This window comes from Geotrypetes seraphini, chromosome 13, assembly GCF_902459505.1.
Source record: "Geotrypetes seraphini chromosome 13, aGeoSer1.1, whole genome shotgun sequence".
Classification (NCBI taxonomy): domain Eukaryota; kingdom Metazoa; phylum Chordata; class Amphibia; order Gymnophiona; family Dermophiidae; genus Geotrypetes; species Geotrypetes seraphini.
The window spans coordinates 69,406,769-69,427,977 of NC_047096.1; the positions used below are offsets into that span (position 1 = coordinate 69,406,769).

Genomic DNA, 21,209 nt, shown 5'->3' on the forward strand with positions numbered 1-21,209 from the left:
CATTGGTGCTTGGACATCGGCACCTCGACATCGGTGCATGGACATCAGCCACCTGGACATTGATGCGTGGACATCAGTTGGTCGATACTGGTGGCAGATGTAAGACACTGATACCCTTGGGCTTTGCCGGTATCTAAATTGTCACATCTCACCCAAAGAGGGGCTAAGCAAAAGATGCAACCCTCATAAAATTAGGTGAAACACCAATAAAGTCGGCACAAATAGACTCAATGCCTTAATGACTTGCGACATAGTCCTCCATTGTTCTAAAGACAGATGAAGATTCCCCCCCCCCAAAAAAAAAAACCCAAGCCATCGACGAGGAAACCGCCGCAGCCAAAATTTAATCCGAGGCTGAGGTAGTGGAAGAGGCCTCACTGACGGGAAGTCCATGAGAGAAATAAAAAACTTGTAGTTTTTGGACTTAAAAATTTTTTTTTTTAACCATAGAACAATCTTAAAAGATGGAGGCAAGATGGCGACTGAGCAAGACGTGTGAGTCCAGGCTCCAGCTTCGGCGGTGTAAATTTTCCTCAAAAACTTTTTTCTATCTATTGACCAGATGCCTAAAAGAAGAGGGAGATCGAGGAGTAATCTTCCACTCCTACCTGCCATATCAACACCGCATCAAACTTTGATATCATCATTCACAGTACCTTCAGCGATGTTGGGTGATTCTGCTGCTGTGCCGCAGGGAGGACACAGTTTGGAAAGCGATTTTTCACTTAGCCCATTGGGACCCGAGCCTCCCCCAGCTCCCGGAGAGGCAGCGGAGGTGCACCTTCGAATGGAAGACCCGTGCAACACCGCGAGAGCGAAGGGAACGCTTCCAGCGGCAAACCCGGAAGGAGAGACCTCGATGCTCTTAGATGTATCGCTGTTGAGCGAGGGAGACGTCCCGAGGAGAAGTGGTGGTGAGGACAGTGGAGATAAGAGCCTAGGAAGTATCCTAAGGCTCCAACAAGAGCAATAAGAACATACATAAGAAGTGCCATCTCCGGAACAGACCCTAGGTCCATCTAGTCCAGCGATCCACACACGCGGAGGCCCCGCCAGGTGTACCCTGGCATAGTTTTAGTCCCCATATCACTCTAAGCTTCTCATAAGGAGATGTGCATCTAGCTTACCCTTACCTATGTCACCTTATGCCACTCATAAGGAGATGTACATCTAACTTACCCTTGAATCCTAGAACGGTGGATTCCGCAATTACCTGTTCTGGGAGAGCATTCCAGGTGTCCATCACTTGTTGCGTGAAGCAGAACTTTCTGATATTTGTCCTGAACTTGTCCTTCCTTAGCTTCAGTCCATGTCCTCTTGTCCGTGTCACATTGGACATTGTAAATAATTTTTTATCCTGCTCTATTTTGTTGATTCCTTTCAGTATTTTGAAAGTCTCGATCATATCCCCTCGCAGTCTCCTCTTCTCAAGGTAGAACAATCCCAGTCTCTTAAGTAGTTCCTCATATTCCAAGTTCTCCATGCCCTTTATTATCTTCGTTGCTCGTCTCTGCACCCTCTCGAGTATTTTTATATCCTTCTTTAGGTATAGAGACCAATGTTGGACGCAGTATTCCAAGTGTGGTCTGACCACCGCTCTATAAAGCGGCAGTATTACTTTCTCCGATCTACTCATGATTCCCTTCTTTATCATGCCTAGCATTCTATTCGCGTTCTTCGCTGCCACTGCACATTGCGCCGATCGCTTCAGGGTCCTATCGATTAATACGCCCAGGTCCCTTTCCTGTTCGGTTTTTCCCAGAGTTGCACCTGACATACAATACTTGTGTTCCTTATTTTTTCTGCCTAAGTGCATCACTTTGCATTTTTCCACATTAAACTTCATCTGCCATTTATCTGCCCAATTCTCCAATCGAGTCAAGTCACTCTGGAGTTCCTCACTGTCCTTCTGTGATTTGATTGCCTGGCATAGCTTTGTGTCATCTGCAAACTTGATGATCCCAATGGATGTTCCATCCTCCAGGTCATTTATGAAGATATTAAATAAGATGGGCCCAAGTACCGAGCCCTGGGGCACACCGCTAGTCACAGTCTCACAGTTTGAGAATTTCCCATTTATGCCCACTCTCTGCCTTCTGTTCTCCAGCCATTTGCCTATCCATCTTAGTATGTCTCCTTCTATTCCATGGCCTTGCAGTTTCCTGAGGAGTCTTACATGTGGAACCTTGTCGAACGCTTTCTGAAAATCCAAGTATATAATATCCACTGGTTCTCCATTATCAATTTGTCTGTTCACTGTCTCAAAAAACTTGAAGTAGGTTCATCAAACATGACTTCCCTTTCCTGAATCCATGTTGGCTGGCTCTCATCAGGTCGTGTGTGTCTAAGTGCCGGGTTATGCTATCCTTGATCAGCGCCTCAACCATCTTCCCAGGGACCGAGACTCACAGGTCTATAGCTGCCCGGTACTCCTCTTGATCCTTTTTTAAATATCAGTGTGACGTTCGCTATCTTCCAGTCGTCTATTATCTGTCCTGTTTTGATTGACAGGTTGGCAAGTTTTTGCAATAGTTCTCCGATTTCCACTTTTAGCTCTTTCAAGACTCTCGGATGAATTCCGTCCTGTCCAGATTTGTCACTTTTGAGTTTGTTGATCTGGTGGTAAATCTGGTCCAAGTCCACTTCTACTGTGGTAAGGCTGTCCTCTGTTACTCCTTTGAACACTTTTACTGCTTCTGGAATTGTTGCAGTGTCTTCCTTTGTAAAGACAGACGCAAAGAAGGAATTTAGTCTGTCTGCGATTTGTTTGTCTTCCTTAATGTACCTTTTCCTTCCCAGGTCATCCAGCGGTCCCACTGCCTCTTTTGCGGGTTTTCTTCCTTTCACGAACCTGAAGAAGGGCTTGAAGTTTTTGGCCTCCTGCGCTATTTTCTCCTCATAGTCCTTTTTGGCATCCCTCACCGCCCTGTGACACTTCTTCTGATCATCTTTGTGTTTGTTCCAAGTTTTGGTTGTTTTTGTGCATTTCCATGCTTTGAAGGAGTCCTTCTTTTCTTTTATGGCTTCCTTAATCACTTTAGTAAGCCACGCCGGCTCTCTTTTGCCTTTGGTTTTCTTTGCTTTGGACATCCGCGGAATGTAGAGGCTTTGTGCTTCCGTGATAGTATTTTTCAGAAGGGACCATGCCTGTTCTACCGTTTTGACTTTGCCCATTTTTTTCTTGAACCGTTGTTTCACCATGGTTCTCATGCTATCATATCTTCCGCTTTTAAAGTTTAAAGTCGTGGTTGAGGTTTTAGTACCCTTCCCCTTCTCGACATCGAGTTTGAAGTTGATCCTGTTATGATCGTTCGTCCCCACTGGGACTGTGACTTCTACATCTTTAGCTGGCCCCGAAATGCTGTTTAGGACCAAGTCCAAGGTGACGTTTTCTCTTGTCGGCTCTCCCACCAATTGTTCCATGAAGCAGTCCCCTAGCACTTCCAGGAACATTGTCTTCTTGCCACAATTTGAGGTTCCCAGGTCCCAGTCTATCCCCGGAAAGTTGAAATCCCGCAAGATTACAACATTACCTGTCTTACATTCGTGTTTAATTTCCTCTATCATTTCCAAGTCTGCTTCCTTCCCCTGTCCTGGCGGTCGGTAGTAAAGGCCAATCTTTGTGTCAGCACCGTTGTGTCTGGGATTCTTTATCCAGAGGGATTCCAGCTTCTCTTTCTCTTCCGTCATAGTCACTTTCACAGATTCTATTTCCTCATGAACATATAGGGCAATACCTCCACCTTTCTGCCCCACTCTATCTCTTCTGTACAGTTTGTATACCTGTAGTACTGTATCCCATTTGTTTTCATCATTCCACCAGGTTTCTGTTATGCCAATGATTTCCAGTTCATCGTTTTTCGCTATTGCTTCTAATTCTCCCATTTTGTTTCTCAAACTTCTAGCGTTCATATACATACATTTGAATTCCCTGTGTGTTACCTTCTTGGACTCTTTAAGCTTAGCAGTCTCTCTTGGTTCTATCACGGTATCCTTTTCTGCTCCTGTTTTGTCTCTCTTATATGCTTTGTGCATGTCCCCTCCTGTGTCTGAGTAGTTGTCCATAGTTCCTTCTTTGGGACATCCTGTCGCCCGGACCATCGACTGGTGGTCGACTGTCGGCTTTCCCCTGTCCTTTAGTTTAAAGCCTTCTCGATGGCCTTCTTCATGTTGCCTGCCAATACTCTTGCTCCTTCCTCGTTGAGATGCAGTCCATCCTTCCTGTAGTACTTGCTTCTTCCCCAGAACATTGTCCAATTGCGCACAAAGTCAAAGCCTTCCTCTTCGCACCATCGTCTCATCCAGGTGTTGATCGCTTGCCGTTCCCCTTGTCTCCTTCCATCCGCTCTTGGTACCAGGAGGATCTCGGAGAAGGCCACCTTCACCTCCCTGATCTTCAGTATTCTTCCAAGTGAGCGGAGCTGGCCCTTCATTTCTTCCCTGTCATACTTCCGTCCGCTCACATCATTGTGGATAAGCACAGCAGTGTCCTCTCCCCCTGCACTGTCTATTTTCCTGGAGATCCACATCCTTCACTCTTGCTCCCGGAGTCCAGAAACAGAATGAAAAGATTGGAGAAGTGGAGAAAACTACTAATGATATTAAAGCTGTGATTAAACAACAGACTCTGGATAAGGCTTTACTAATAAGGAAAATTGAGAACTTAGAAAACCAAAATAGGAGTCTGAATTTGAGATTTTTGAATTTTCCGTTTCCTAAATATATGTCACCGAGGGAAATTTTTAAGAATTTCCTGATTACTATATTGAAGACTCCTGAGACTAATTTTTCTCCAATACAAAAATTATATTTTTTGAAAAGGACTCAAAGATAAGAATGAAGTTGGAGAAGAGCAAGATGTAACAGCTTTACTGGAATCGTCAAGTATTGAGTTCACTGGTTTTGCAACACTCTTGGTTTCCTTTGTCTTTTACCAAGATAAAGAGATGGTTCTTAAGCAATATTATAGTTTGAAGCAAATTTCCTATCTAGGTGAAAGAATATATATTTTTCTGGATGTTTCTAAGTGGACTCAAGCTAGAAGAAAGGAATTTCTAGTTTATCGGGATAAAGTACTCTCTTTGGGTGCTTTTTTTCAATTGAGATTTCCATGCAAATGTTTTATTTTATATCAGGAGGTTAGATATATATTTTATGATCCAGTTCAGCTTCGTTTCTTTCTAGAGGGTAAGGGGATATCATTTGCAGCCTAGGCGAAAAGTGTAAGAATCAAGTCAGTTGGAAAGCTGAAGGGATTGCTCAATTTCTATGGTTTAGTAAATTTTATTTTTCTTTTCTAATTTCCTCTCCCTGGAGGATTAATATTATTGCATCCCTCTCAGTTTGAGGACTATATTATGTAGTATATATTTTCTTATTTATTGTGTATAGCTTTAATTCCCAATGAGGAAATTGGGAGTATTATATTCTGTATATTTCTTTCAAAGTTTATGCTTTGTATTTACTTTGAAAATTATAAAAAAAAAAAAAAAAGAAATGGACAAAATTAAAAAGAAAATATACGCCTGAGCAGGAAGGCAAGGCAATAAAATGAAGAACATTAGAAAAGCCAACTTCTTAGCTCTACGGAAAAACAGAAACTGAGGAGATGTGTACCTTGCGTCGGGCGGGAAGGCACTTGTGCATGCACGGTGCGGTCAGTCGCAAACTTTCTAAAGTTCTTAAAGCAAAATGCTTTTCCAGCTGTCCACATTGGGGCTCCGTGGATGACATCACCCACATGTGAGAATATGCTGCCTGCCTGTCCTGGAATAAAACTGGTTAGACAGCAGTTTTGTTTGTGCTGACACTGCTGCAAAGTGGATACATCAAGCCTTCATTGCATGACCCTGCTTCTAAATAGCCTAGTGGGACTTATCCATTTTCAGAAACACACAATGACTTTTTTTAAAAAGATTGCATAAGATGTATGTTATCAAATATTAACAGTCTAATGCTGATTTTTATGATCCCTGCTAAAATAGTGTAAAGTCGGTTAGATACAGACAGTAAAGCAACAGGAAAGGACTCAACAAGGACCTTGGCTTTCTTTCCCACTGCAAAGAAACTTAAATTGCTTTGTCACTTCTTTTCTCCAACTACCACTGAAATGCTTTCATGTTTCCTTTATATATACTGATTTTGACAATATTTGATTATTTCTGATCTGAGGAAGAAGGGGTTACCTTTGAAAGCTAGTCATAAACTACATTAAGTTATTCCAAAAAAAAAAAAAAAAGTATTATTTTTTTCCTTTATGCTTTTATTTCTACATATTACCCTGAAGAGTTGACTAACAAGGCCACTATACCATTTCACTCGAAAATATCATAAACAGTAAAAGTATTACACATGTGATGAATTTTTGCTTCCAGGCACTCAAGATAAAGCAATTTGGGCTCCATTAGTATGACGGTTTTCTGGTAAGAATCATGTTATATTTACATTAGAGAATGACACGGTGACAAAATTCATCACCGTTCCCGTCCCCGCGGATAACCGCGGGAAATAATCCCATTTTATTTTTTAGTGTCTCTTTCAGCCTCAGTCCTTCTACACCAGCATTCTTCAAAGCAAAGATTGAGGGTCAGTGGTTGTGGCCATTCATACTCTGATTCTTCCCTCTCTCCTTAAATGACATGAAGATGATTTACCATGGTTATCCGCGGGGACGGGAACGGTGATGAATTTTGTCACCGTGTCATTCTCTAATTTACATAGTTATAGTACAACTAAAGGGAATCCATTCAGCTAAGGATGTGTTCGTGCCTTAGCTGAAATCACCAGCAAGGATCACAACTTGAGTGATGCAGTCTCTGTTCTAACTAGTAACAGGAGCAGATATGAAACTTGACTCAACAGCAGAGGAACACAAAGTGTCACCAACATACATTGTCTCATGAGTGCATTAGACTACCAGAGACTAAGGACACATTACTTTAAAAGCTGTCTGATCATGACTTGCTTCCCTTCCCTTTGTCCTACCTATTTTAGCTCCTTTCTTCAGAAGGGTTACCACCACGGAAGTGTTGCGACATCCCACAGCCCGGTCCAAAGGACGCATGCCACTGTAATCCACATGCTCAATCATAGCACCATGATCTACTAAAAACTGAACCTGAAACAGAAAGATAAAATTATGGGCTCCTTTTACTAAGCTGAGATAGCGGTTTAAGTGCACGCTTAGCGTGCGCAGAATTGCTGCACACACAAAACGCTAACACCAGCATTGAGCTGGCGTTAGTTCTAACCGCGTAGCGTGGGTTTAGCACGTGCTAAAATTCTGCGCATGCTAAAAACGCTATAGCAGCTTAGTAAAAGAAGCCCTATGAATGCATGTACAATTTTTTTAAAAAAAATTCTAGCTTTCTACTTTAATCAAATATATTGCAATTTTTTTGAACTACATTAATTGATTTTCATGCTCAACCATTATTCTGTTGTTGCCCCTTCTTTCTTTTTTTTCCATCATAGAGAGGGTGGATAGGGACAGATTCTTCAGGCTGAAGGGGTCAAGAGGTACGAGGGGGCATTCGGAGAAACTGAAGGGAGATAGGTTCAAAACAAATGCAAGGAAGTTTTTTTTCACCCAAAGGGTCGTGGACACTTGGAATGCGCTACTGGAGGAAGTGATCAGGCAGAGTACAGAACAGGGATTGGACGGATTCCTGAGGGATAAAGGGATCGTGGGATACTGAGGGAGGAGCTGGGATGTAACACAAGTATAGAAAGCTAACCAGGTAATAAGTATAGAAACCCAACCAGGTCGACTACGATGGGGAGATAGGACTTCAATGAGAAACCAAGGTGGCAAGGGAGCCCCTTCTGGTGACTCAGACAGGCCGTGACCTGTTCGGCCCCCGCCGCGGGAGCGGACTGCTGGGCGGGATGGACCTATGGTCTGACCCGGCGGAGGCACTGCTTATGTTCTTATATACTGTTTTATTTAGTATAGTGTAATTTTAAAATTTGCCTTTTTGTTCTCAGTAAATGTTAGTGCATGCCACATCAAAAGTGAAGCACATCTGCAGCACAACTGTGTGAGGATTTAGTGGGCTGATCCTCAGGGTATTGGTTTAAGGCAGTGGTTTTCAATATGTAGCCCCAAAGTCCTTAATTGTTGCCCTCAAACAGTTGGCTGAAATGCTCTTCAAATCCTGTAAATGCATTAATTTCAATTTTGCTCTCTTGATATAGTAACTGCAAACAATCTCTTAAATGTGTTACTCAGATGTCTCGTTTATTTTGGACTCTCAAGAGTAGAAAATCCCATAAAGTGAGTTTTTAAATATATTCTTGAAGCATTGTAGAATCAATATTAGTATTAATTTTAAATGTTTAATACCCAGTATGAACAAGCAAGTCAAGGCATTTTACAAAATTAATAGTATGTGTAAGATCGAAATCTTTTGGTGTCCCTGAAAACTTTCTCATATTCACACTACAACCTTTTACATGAAAAAGTTTGGAGACCTTTGCTTTCAGGACAGGTATTGGCTGTGCAAAGCTACTCACCACCTCTGCATCCCCATAAAATGCTGCTAGATCCAGAGGCGTCCGTCCATTCTTGTCAGCATGGTCAGTAGCCGCTCCACTTTCCACAAGGGAGCGCACCACAGAAAGATGCCCTTTCAGACAGGCCCAGCTAAGAGCAGTCAGTCCTTCTTTGTCCATCAGAGCAATTGATGCACCTGGAAAAAAATTCTAGTTATTGCATTAGGCCTCTGCTGGATAAAGAATATCCAGACATTGGTTAAATTGGAGAGAGTTGGTACCTATGTTCTGAGTTATCAAACTTTTCATGAATATCTAACCCCTCAGTATAAATAGTATTAACTAATTGGGGGAAATGTATTTTTTTTACCTCACAATATTCTCCTTCCTTCTCTCCACAGCCCCAAAAGCAGACTGTGGCAATTTATAATTTATTTATTTTAAAAAATTCTTAACCCCACTATCTTACAATTCCAGAATTTTAAAAAAATGTAATGGAGCTTTCTCAAGCGGTCAAAGTATAAAACTTCAGGGGGTAGATTTAGGAACCACATCATAAAATAATGAAAGGATGGAGAATATCAAGGTTTATCGTTTATTCAGATTTGCTATGTCTGCTTTTATTACACTAGCAGAGTACAATCAAGTTTCAAGTTTATTAAAAATTTGATAAAACGCTAATCATAAATTCTACGTTAGAAAAACATACAGGGACTCATATGTGAATACTAGTCAGTAAATTGAATGAAATAATAAATAGGAGACTGACTATGTAGATACTATGTACCAGTGGGAAGAGAGCAAATGACTCCTAAAAACGCTCAGAGAAGTGAAACTCTGAAGGGGAGGTGGATACCTTCCCTTGGGGCAAGAGTTTACCGTCCAGTCATTGCATTTTACTTTACAGAACTTCACTTTCTAGCCACTGGTAAAATTGTGAACAGTTTAAATAATTTATAAATTGACAAAAAATTGTTCAAAAAATTATACAAAAAGACTCTTGCTCATTGGAAACTGTACACTTATCTGTGCAAGCTTTTTAAAGTTAGTGGTTGTACAGGCTCTTAGGGGTCTCAGAGCCTGTACAACCACTAACTTTAAAAAGCTTGCACAGATAAGTGTACAGTTTCCAATGAGCAAGAGTCTTTTTGTATAATTTTTTGAACAATTTTTTGTCAATTTATAAATTATTTAAACTGTTCACAATTTTACCAGTGGCTAGAAAGTGAAGTTCTGTAAAGTAAAATGCAATGACTGGACGGTAAACTCTTGCCCCAAGGGAAGGTATCCACCTCCCCTTCAGAGTTTCACTTCTCTGAGCGTTTTTAGGAGTCATTTGCTCTCTTCCCACTGGTACATAGTATCTACATAGTCAGTCTCCTATTTATTAATCATAAATTCTAAGCATTTTACAATAAAAAATTTAAAAAGGGGTCCAGTTAAACTATTAATGACATAACTTTACTTACATGAGACAATGGGATAGTGGGGAGAAATACAATTTGAAAGAAAGAGAACAATTAAGGATAATAACATAGGGAAAGGGGAAAATATAAAATAAAGAAAGGAACACCATTAAAACATAGGAAAGTACCGGTAACCTTTAAAAGGCCAAACTTCTATGGCTTGGAGCTCAGATATACCTTTGTAGTGTGGATGGGAAATAAATAAGCTGACTGAAAGGACTAGTTGTCCCTTTTCATCCCAATCTATATAATATATTATGTTATACTAGTCTTTAAGCCCGTTACATTAACGGGTGCTAGAATAGATGTGTCTGTCTGTCTGTGTTTCTTTATCTCTCTCTCCTTGGCCGCTGTCTGTATCCTTCTGTCAACACCCCCCCCCCGAGCAAAGCTGTCTGCCCCCAGCACACACCTCCCCAAAGCAGCCCCCTTTCCCTCTCCCTAACTGTCTCTCCATGGCCCTCTTCTGCCTTCCCCCCCAGAGCAAAGCTGTCTGTCCCCAGCACACCTCCCCCCAAAGCAGCCCCCTTTCCCTCTCCCTATCTCTCCATGGCCCCTTCTGTCTCCCCCCAACACACCCCTCCACCCCAAAGCAGCCCCCTTTCCCTCTCCCTGTCTCTCCAGGGCCCCTTCTGTCTTCCGCCCCAGAGCAAAGCTGTCTGCCCCCAGCATCTCCCCCCAAAGCAGCCCCCTTTCCCTCTCCCTGTCTCTCCATGGCCCCTTCTGTCTTCCCCCCAGAGCAAAGCTGTCTGTCCCCAGCACACCTCTCCCCCCAAATCAGCCCCCTTTCCCTCTCCCTATCTCTCCATGGCCCCTTCTGTCTCCCCCCAACACACCCCTCCACCCCAAAGCAGCCCCCTTTCCCTCTCCCTGTCTCTCCATGGCCCCTTCTATCTTCCCCCAGAGCAAAGCTGTTTGTCCCAAGCACACCTCTCCCCCCAAAGCAGCCCCCTTTCCCTCTCCCTGTCTCTCCAGGGCCCCTTCTGTCTTCCGCCCCAGAGCAAAGCTGTCTGCCCCCAGCATACCTCCCCCCAAAGCAGCCCCCTTTCCCTCTCCCTGTCTCTCCATGGCCCCTTCTGTCTTCCCCCCAGAGCAAAGCTGTCTGTCCCCAGCACACCTCTCCCCCCAAAGCAGCCCCCTTTCCCTCTCCATGGCCCCTTCTGTCTCCCCCCAGCGCACCCCTCCCCCACAAGCAGCCCCCTTTCCCTTTCCCTCTCCCCCTGGCTCCTAGTATTGATCCCCTTCTTACCCTCCCTCTCTCCCGGTGTCTTCTGGCCTGCTCCTCTTCAAAGCAGCCTGCGATCGTGGTGGCCGGCTTTAGCGAACCTAGCAGGCCGCTTTCCAACTCGGTAGCACGTTCCCTCTGATGCAATCCCGTGCGTCAGAGGGAGCGTGCTACTGAGGTTGGAGAGCGGCCTGCGAGGTTCTTTAAAGCCGGCCACGATCGCAGGCTGCTCTGAAGAGGAGGATCAGCGGAGGCGGCGGCGAGTGAGGGCGGGAGGTGATGCGGCGAGGTTGCGGGCAGGGAGAGAGCACAGTCGCGCTAGTAAGGGCAGGCGGCAAGTGAGAGGCTGTGGCGAGTGAGGGCGGACGGTGACGCGCCGAGGACGAGGGCAGTGAGAGAGCACAGTCGCGCGCCTCCAGCCCCTGCACGCGCCGTGAGGTGTCAAATAGAATACTGCCACAGAAGCACACCTCACGGCGCCAGGAATCACGAATTTTTAAGAGTGTATGCGCACTCTAGGGTTTTATTATTATAGATTATATGTGATCTTATATCCCGCCAAATCCTCCGGAGTTTGAGGTGGGTTAGCCAGTTGATTTGCTCAGCTGCTGTTTGTTGACTCTGTTGCCATATGCAGCAATGCAAATGGTGGAGGAAGGGGGACAGTTACCGAAGCACCATAAGAACCAACTCATGTGGGTAACAGGAGGGCCAGGCCCACCAATAGAGAAAGGACCTTCACAACAGTGAGTGCCGGGGAGGAAGAAGGGAAGGAGATGCACCCTTGTGCTGGGAAAGAGAGATCAGGAAGACTGGAGTGTGGATCTTCCCATACAGTATCCCCCAAACCATTAACTCAAACCAAAAGCATATCCCCCAACTGCTCATCCCCTTTCCACACACACCCAAAAACATATCCCCAAACTCACAAACACACCACCTATCAATGTGGCTTCACTTCCACCAGTCACTAAGCCCCAGATGGACATGCTGTGCTACTCTACTCACTTTTAGTGAAGCAGATTACCCATGTAAGATATTGGGAATGTAAACGGAGTAAAGAAAAACTTGAATTCATACTCTTGTCACCTAGGTATCCTACCAATTCATGACAAACTAGGGGACACTCGATGAAGTTATAGGGAAATACTTTTAAAACCAATAGGAAAAAAAACATTTTCACTCGAATAGTTAAGCTCTGGAATGCATTGCCAAAGGTTGTGGTAAGAGCGGATAGTAAAGCTGGTTTTAAGAAAGGTTTGGACAATTTCCTGGATGAAAAGTCCATAGTCTGTTATTGAGAAAGACATGGGGGAAGCCACTGCTTGCCCTGGATCGGTAGCATGGAATATTGCTAACTCCTTGGGTTTTGGCCAGGTACTAGTGACCTGGATTGGCCACCATGAGAACGGGCTACTGAATTTGAATGACCATTGGTCTGACCCAGTAAGGCTGCTATTATGTTCTTACGTGAGCCAAGTATAGAACAATTAAGCCATTGTAACATCACTGATGAGGTTGGCTCTGAGGCATTATGACATCACAATCTTAGCTCTGGAATGTTGCTCTCATTGGGGTTCCAGAATCTTGCTATTCTTTGAGATGTTGGAATGTTGCTACTCCTTGAGTTTTGGCCAAGTACTAGTGACCTGGATTGGCCACTGTGAGAACAGGCTATTGGGCTTGATGGACCTTTGGTTTGACCCAGTAAAGCTATTCTTATGTTCTTATATTACTAAGTAAATGCATGCCCCCACATTCAGTTGGTTAAACTGAGTATGCCAAAGCTGGTCGAGTTTCCAGGTACCTGTTGTGCATACAACTGCTTAGATTCATATTCCACAGTGCTGGGCACATAGGTCCATTCAGAAACCTGGTGTTTAAGCCTCCTTGAAATTTTCACAACAGAATCAGCACTGGCATTTTGTAATTGTTAGCAAAAACATTATGTTACTTAGAACATATAAAAATAGCCACATTGGGTCATACCAATAGTATCCTGTTTCTAACCCTGGCCAATCCTGGTCATAAGTTCCTGACAGAAACCCACATAGTAGCAATGATAACACTTTTAAAATTTATCTTTCTAAATTTATTCTTCTGATTTTGCAAAAAAATAATTCTGTTTCCTATGGCAGCCCAAGAATAGATTCTGTGGCAAAATTTCTGAAATGAGACGACATAAAAATATCCATTTGAATCTTTTTGCAGTTTAGTAACATATTATTTTGCCTTAAAAAATAAAGCAGTTTATAAATATATACTCTAACTGCCAAAATTGTATAACTTGGGCCTTGCTTAAATGTATTATTTATTTTGGTTTTTTTATACTGAAAAGGAATTTCAGATATTGGTATGGGTGGGAATCTTGGGAAAGGGGGTGGAAAGGAAGGATAGAGGATCATGAGGATGCGGGAAGAAGAGAGAACCAGGGAAGGGAGAGGTGACTGACGGTATGGTGTTTCACGATTTGGAGATGAAAGGGAAGAAATAACAAAGAAAATCCAGGATCAGGGTCATGGGGTAGGAAGGTAAGGGAGACAAGATCAGTGGAAGAAAGAATCCTTTCCCTTTCCCTTTCTGCTCACAGCTTTGGTCTTTTTTTAATTCTGACCTTGAGTGCCTTCTTACACAAACAGCACAATCTCCTTCCCTCCCTCACTTACATTCACCCTCTTAGGAAACAATTCTTCCCTCACTCATCCTCCTTTTAAGTCAGCCCTTCCACTTTCTTTTCCAACCAATCTTCCTTCTCAGTCCTCGATCCCTCTCACCAGCTGCCACCAGTGCTGAGTGCAGCGGATAAAAGGAGGAGAATGAGAATGGTGGTGTCTCTGGTTGTCGCCTTCTTTTTAGTGCCAAGATCTGCAGTCCTACTTTGGAAACTATTAGACACCTCTCTTGACGGTTTAATTGCTTTGAAGATCAATCTCTAAGGGGGTCTTTTACTAAGGCGCATTAGCTGATTTAGAACACGCCCATAGAATATAATGGGCGCGTTAGCATTTAAGGCCCAAATTCCATAACCATCGCCTAATTTTGGAGGCGCCTATATAAATTGAACAACATGCCCAATTAAGCTTTTTAATCAGCAATAATTGAAATAGGCACCTATCAAGAAAGAGTGATTCTGAAACAAGGTGCTTCTAAAAATTTAGGCGGCCATCAAAAAAATAGGCGCTATGCATGTGAGGCGTGTGCGTGGCTACGTATTAGGTGCCTTGCTACAGAATCGCTGCTCTTAAGCACCGCCTTTTAGTTGTGCCTAGAGTTGGCCTATTTATTGGGCGCCTCCAAAATAGGTGCCAAATAGATGCTGCTCAGCGCAATTCACTAAACAGCAGCCAACTGTATTTGAAATGAGCTGAACAGTGCCTATATCAGCACCTAACTTTTGGGCACTTCTTATATAATTTGCCCCTTAGCATGCACTAAATTGGCCAGTGCGCCTTAGTAGTATAATGGGTATACCTCATGTCAAAATGATCGACAGCTGTCAAGATAAGATTGACCAATTAGCGTTCACTTCTGGTTTAAACTTCACCCACTCTCTGCTGAAACCCCGCCACTCTCACCCAAGCCCCACCCCCTCCTACCCAGGCCCCACCCCTCCCATAGGAATGAATGGTGGTAGCACCGCCAATATCACCAGAAATGCACTTTCTGATGATGTCGCCAGAAATGGGTGTGTCTGACATCAGCGGAAATGGGTGTGACTGACATTCCGGAAATGCATTCTGATGATATTGGCGGAAACAGGGTAAATGAAGCGCTGGAAATGCGCTTTTCTGATGAGACGGAAATGCATTTTCTGATGATGTTAATGGAAACAGATTTAGTTGAACCCCGGAAATGATGTGGCTAGAAAAAATATGTGGCTTTTCTTTAACAGCCTTTTAGTTAAAAGACAGAAGTTTTAAAGCCTAATTGTTAGAGCAATGGGTGCATTGCTAAATTTTTGTTTTTTCAGCACACAAAAGAGAAAAGATAAGCAGTTACATATGCTTTTTTTCTTCTTTTTTTTAAAGAGGCACTTCAGATGGCTAAACCTTGGTTAATGTTTGTGGGAGGATCACTGCTCTGTTGTCATAGTGCCAACTGATAATCTGGCTAATCATAAATACTTTCGCAGCTCCTGAAAAAGGGAAGGCTTAAACATGGAAAAAAAAATCCTGTCTGAACATGTCTCTGCCTACTGGTGTTGTCATAGTGACATATGCATTAGCTCTTTAACAAGCAGAAATAAAAGTTCTCACACTGAAAAAAACACACCCCACTGTCCCTAACTATCCATGTTAAAAGACAGAGTTTTTTTGACATATTTTTTTATTTAGAGCAAGGTTAACAGAGCTGACTGGAACAGGGTACAGATGAAGGAATCTTTATTGAAGCATATTTATTATGATTCAAAAGCAGCAGGCAGCTATGGAGGCATTAACTCTCTACTTCCATATGAACGATTACTTTGGAAAATTGTGAGCCATGGAATCGAGGGTGAAATTATCACGTGGATAAACAACTGGCTGGAGCATAGGAACAGAGAGTGGGGGTAAATGGACAATACTCGGACTGGAAAAGAGTTACCAGTGGGGTGCCGCAGGGCTCAGTGCTCGGACCCGTGCTCTTCAACATCTTTATAAACGATCTGGACATAGGTACGACGAGTGAGGTGATTAAATGTGCTGACGATACGAAGTTATTCATAGTAGTGAAGACACAGGGGGATTACGAAGATCTGCAACGTAACATAATCAAGCTCGAGAAATGGGCATCGACATGGCAAATGAGGTTCAACGTGGATAAGTGTAAAGTGATGCATGTCGGAAACAAAAATCTCATGCACGAATACAGGATGTCCGGGGCGGTACTTGGAGAGACCTCCCAGGAAAGAGACTTGGGAGTTCTGATCGACAAGTCGATGAAGCCATCTGCGCAATGTGCGGTGGCAGTGAAAAGGGCGAACAGAATGCTAGGAATGATTAAGAAGGGGATCACGAACAGAACGGAGAAGGTTATCATGTCACTGTACTGGACCATGGTGCGCCCGCACCTGGAGTACTGCATCCAGCACTGGTCGCCATACATGAAGAAGGACATGGTACTACTCGAAAGGGTCCAGAGAAGAGTGACTAAAATGGTTAAGGGGCTGGAGGAGTTGCCATACAGCGAAAGATTAGAGAAACTGGGCCTCTTCTCCCTCAGAGGAGATTGAGAGGGGACATGATCGAAACATTCAAGGTACTGAAGGGAATAGTAGATAAGGACAGGTTGTTCACCCTCTCCAAGGTAGGGAGAACGAGAGGGTATTCTCTAAAATTGAAAGGGGATAGATTCTGTACAAACATAAGGAAGTTCTTCTTCACCCAGAGAGTGGTAGTAAACTTGAAAGCTCTTCCAGAGTCTGTCATAGGGAAAAACATCCTTCAGGGATTCAAGATGAAGTTAGACAAGTTCCTGCTGAACCAGAACGTCTCAGTTAGGGTGCTGGTCTTTGACCAGAGGGCCGCCGCGTGAGCGGACTGCTGGGCACGATGGACCACTGGTCTGATCCAGCAGCGGCTATTCTTATGTTTTTATTTTTACCAGGGCTACTTTGGCGGCCGCGTCAATGTCTAAACCGTCTTCTTTCACAATTTTACAAATCAGATGCAGGAGACTGTTGTTTAAATCAATGTAGTCTTCACTGTGACCAGCTATGTAGAAGTCCAAAGGTGCTGTTTCCAATAAAGCTGATAATTGTGATATTTTGACATGAATGCTTTTTTCAATACTGGTTTGGGTCGGGTCTAGCTCAAACAGATCTAGTTCTGATTTAACGCATTCTTCAGAGCTGTGATGTACAAAAGCCATGGGTTTTTTAAAGAATATATCACGTTTCCTAGAATGGGCCCTTCTCTTCTTGGAACCACCGGATAGCTTCTATGATTTGTCACTTTTGGGTTTCTTTCTTTTAAAAGGCTTGGGTGGTCCTTACAGAATCTCTTGATGCCATGTCCTCTTTCTTTTAACAGCTCTTCTAATCACAGCCAGTTCTGACCCCACCTGCTCTGTGGAATAGTTTTATTTATTTAGAACGGTTGTTGCGACGTGATCCATAACATCTTTGGTTACGTTTATTTGCGACTCCTTTCACATGTGATTTAATAATTTCAAAACTCCTTTTCAAAAGCGGTATTGCTTTTCTGAAGAGACTATGAAATATACCACCCACACCGGCGCTGTACATGACCAGGGCCCCATGATATCCTGAAAGTCCAGAAGTGGCTTGTGCTGTGTAATAATTTTTGTATGTTTTGGGGGTCTCCGTAATCTTTAGTCACTAACATTTTAAAAAACAAGTCTTCTGGGGTCGCAGGTGAAGCTTAAAGATCACTTTCCCGTAATGAAATGAGACATTCCTGTTCTGGTCCATCTTTATTTCAAGTGTGCTGCTTGTTCACAGGGACATAGTGCGGTTTATCGTATGTGAGGGTGATAAACTTACCCGTTGACCCTAGAGCTGGAACACAAAGCAACAGCTGTACAAAATGGTCACCTACTAACTTGTGCTCTACAATATCTGTATACAAGTAGAGTGCTCTACAATATCTGTATACAAGTAGAGTGTATTAAAGCCGCCCTCGATATTCACATGTTGCCAAATCACTCTCTGTAGAAATAACAGACTTATCTTCTGATTTTACACAAATTCTTCATGTGTTGGGGTCATATATGATTCTCAGTGGTATTGCAGGCTCATAGGCACTTCTAATGTCTTGATTCATGCGTTCCAATAACCTCCCCATGGTTGCATAATATCCTTTCTGGATTGTAAGTTGGTGTTGTACATTTCCTTCTCCAGAGGTGACAATATACTTTAGGTCTTCCTTAATATTCTCTCAAATACGGGGATATTGTATTTCCACCAGCCCAACTTCCCATGGTCCCTTGTAAGTCCAAAAGCCTATTTGTATGGTAAAATTAGAGCTGGTATTATGGGGAAACACAGCTGCCGAAGCATTGCGAAACAGTGTGATATAAAAGCCACAATCATTCATTCTTTTCTCGGTGTTGCTTCAAAAGACAAAATCAGATGTCTTGAATCTCCGATGCCTTCACCCAACTGTTAAATAAGGCCACCCCTTCCACTTCACAAATAAATTTTGTTCTTTTACCTTTTACCTTTAGAACCTTTTCAATATGGTATATTCTGTCCTGTAGTGGCATGACTTTTAGTAATTCTTCAGGATAAAAAGAACCTTATATAGCTTTGTTATCATAATCCTGTATCTTATATGTTGTTCTCTGACCCCTGTTTAAAACATCTTTTATTATAAATATCTCATCCGTCCAGATTTGCTCGTAACCTTTCTCAAATTTTCCTTTAGCTTTTGACAGCCTCACATGGTCTCCTTTCTTTAAGGGACCCTTGAGGGGGTTGCATTTGATGTTACTGCCGTAGGCTGTTTTCCAAATCTGCAAAGAGTTTGAGGGTGTCACATCTACAGGCTTCGCCTGTATTGTTCTGTGAAAACTATAATTATAGCTGTGCATGATAGTCTGCAGCATGTCTTGATAAGTAAAGGTGTTGTGAGCCATTAAATAGCACCACGTTTTGGATTTTAAAGTCCTGTTAAACCTTTCCACTACAGCTGCTTTAACATCGTTATGGGTCACAAAATGGCGAACACCTTTTTGTTTTAATAAATTCTTCAGAGACTTATTTAAAAATTCTTTACCTATGTCTATTTGTAGTTTTTCAGGTGTACACCCTAAATTAAATATTGTTTCAAAGGCTTTGGTAACTTCGTGACCAGTTTTTAAACTCATGGCCCATGCATATTTTGACAGGATATCTATAACCGTTAAGATATGTTTGTAACCATTGTTATAACGGGCCAAGGCCGACATGTCCACTAAGTCGCTTTGCCACTGACACAATTGTTTTATTTCTTTTAAAATGGATTCTAGCAGGTCTGTGTAAATTGTATGCATTTTGACTGGCAACCCAATCAACCACTTCTTTTCTTCCGATTGTTTTTAGCAGCTTGAAGTAGAGGGTTAATGCCTCCATAGCTGCCTGCTGCTTTTGGATCATAATAAATATGCTTCAATAAAGATTCCTGGGAAGAGACACCCAACGCGAATGCAGGTACAATGAGCAGCAGAGCTCGCTCAGGCGTCTGCTCCTGATGCCATCTTGATCCTGGGAAGAGAAAGGGAGCTTCCGCTTGGCCCCTTCGGTGGTTGAACCCCCTCAACGGCTGATACAGTCTACATTAACGAGCATCTTTGCTCGCACAGGTGAGGAGTCCTGAATCACTTCGGGAGGGAACCCAGATCTTTTGGGGAACCTCAGCGCAGAGAGTCGGACTACTTTGAGTCCCGACCAGAGGCTGGTTCCTCTCCAGCCCGGAAGTGCACAAGTGCAGGGAATGCCTGGAAGCCCACGGCCCCAAGAGGGAGAGTTGGATTCCAGCATAGGAGGGACATCCCTACCAAGCCCTTCGGTAGAAGGAGGAGAAGGGAACTATCAAGAATCTCCCTGCATTTTGGAAGAAGAGGTGAGAGGTGCCTCGGGAGGGAATATTATCACTTTTGGAGAGATGAAGAAACCAAACAAGATAGATATGGAGGCGCTATGGCAGGCCATATCAGTCATGGACTCCAATCTCAAACTGACTTTATCTACTATTAAAACAGATTGTGGAACTGTCTTTTCCAAAGTGGAATAACAAGGGGTACTTCTTACTAATGTGAATGAAAGGTTGGAGAAACAGGAAAATAATTTTAATGAAGTAAAGAAGGTACAAGTGGAATTGGTTAAGGAGAGGTCTTATGTTTCCCGCAAGATGGAAAATTTCAAAAATCAACTGAGGAAAAATAATTTAAGATTTTTGAATTTTCCAAAGTGTCCTATTATTTCACCAGTTGAGATGGCTAGGAAATATTTCCATGAGACTTTAGCCATTCCACCAGAAAATCTACCTCCGATTGTTAGAGCTTATTACTTGAATATAAAGACAACACAAGGGGAATCCACACCTATAGAAAGTCCAGTGGATAAAGTAGTGGATATGAATTTGTCTTCATTTCTGGAAAACTCCCTTGAGGTTGTCACCCACAGAACTACCATGTTGTTGACTCTAGCCTTGGAGAGTGATAAGGAATTTATTCTTCATATGTATTTTCGCCATATAAATGATAAGTTTTTGGGTTCTAATGTTCGAGTTTTTCCAGATTTAGCTCAGAGGACACAGAGAAGCTCAGAGGACACAGAGGCGTAGGAAGGAGTTCTTGTCCTTAGGAACAAGAACCCTGGCTCTGGGGGCTACATTTCTTGTTACATTTCCTGCAAAGTGTTATATATCTTTTCAAGATAAGAATTTCCTTTTCTTTGAGCCCAAACAAAATAGAGAATGGTAACCATGTCTAGTGATGTATGACCTGCCAGCTGGCTGTAATTCGGGAATCTAATGACGTGACCTTAATTAATTAATCTGTTACTACTATTTAGAAGTTTATTTCTTTTCTTGATCTTTATTCTTCTGGACTAAATAAGATATTATTACTTTTCTTTATAAGTTTTATTGAATATTATTTCTGGATCTGTTGCATTGTGTAAAAGTAATGCTTGTATTTAAAATGGAAAATCTTATTTAAAAAAAAAAAATCAATAAAGATTCCTTCATCTGTACCCTGTTCCAGTCAGCTCTGTTAACCTCGCTCTAAATTAAAAAAAAATGTCTTAAAACTCTGTCTTTTAACATGGATAGTTAGGGACAGTGGGGTGTTTTTTTTCAGCGTGAGAACTTTTATTTCTGCATGTTAAAGAGCTAATGCATACATCACTATGACAACACTAGTAGGCAGGGACATGTTCAGACAGGTTTTTTTTCATGTTTAACCCTCCCCCCCTTTTTCAGGAGCTGTAAAAGTATTTATGATTAACCAGATTATCAGTTGTCACTATGACAACAGGGCAGTGACCCTCCCACAAACATTAACCAAGGTTTAGCCATGGACCCCTTCTGAAGTACCTCTTT

The 21,209-nt window shown here is 42.7% G+C and overlaps 1 protein-coding gene across 5 annotated transcripts in view; it reads right to left on the reverse strand.

The window, feature by feature from the left end:
- TANC2 (tetratricopeptide repeat, ankyrin repeat and coiled-coil containing 2) overlaps positions 1-21,209 on the reverse strand; it is a 460,847-nt gene that overhangs the window by 37,825 nt on the left and 401,813 nt on the right. For all 5 annotated transcript variants that reach the window (XM_033917627.1, XM_033917630.1, XM_033917629.1 and 2 more), the window contains 2 exons: positions 8,515-8,690; positions 6,985-7,117 (listed from right to left, as the gene is read on the reverse strand). In XM_033917627.1, coding sequence (XP_033773518.1) covers positions 6,985-7,117; positions 8,515-8,690 — 309 coding nt within the window. The remainder of the gene's footprint in view (positions 1-6,984; positions 7,118-8,514; positions 8,691-21,209) is intronic.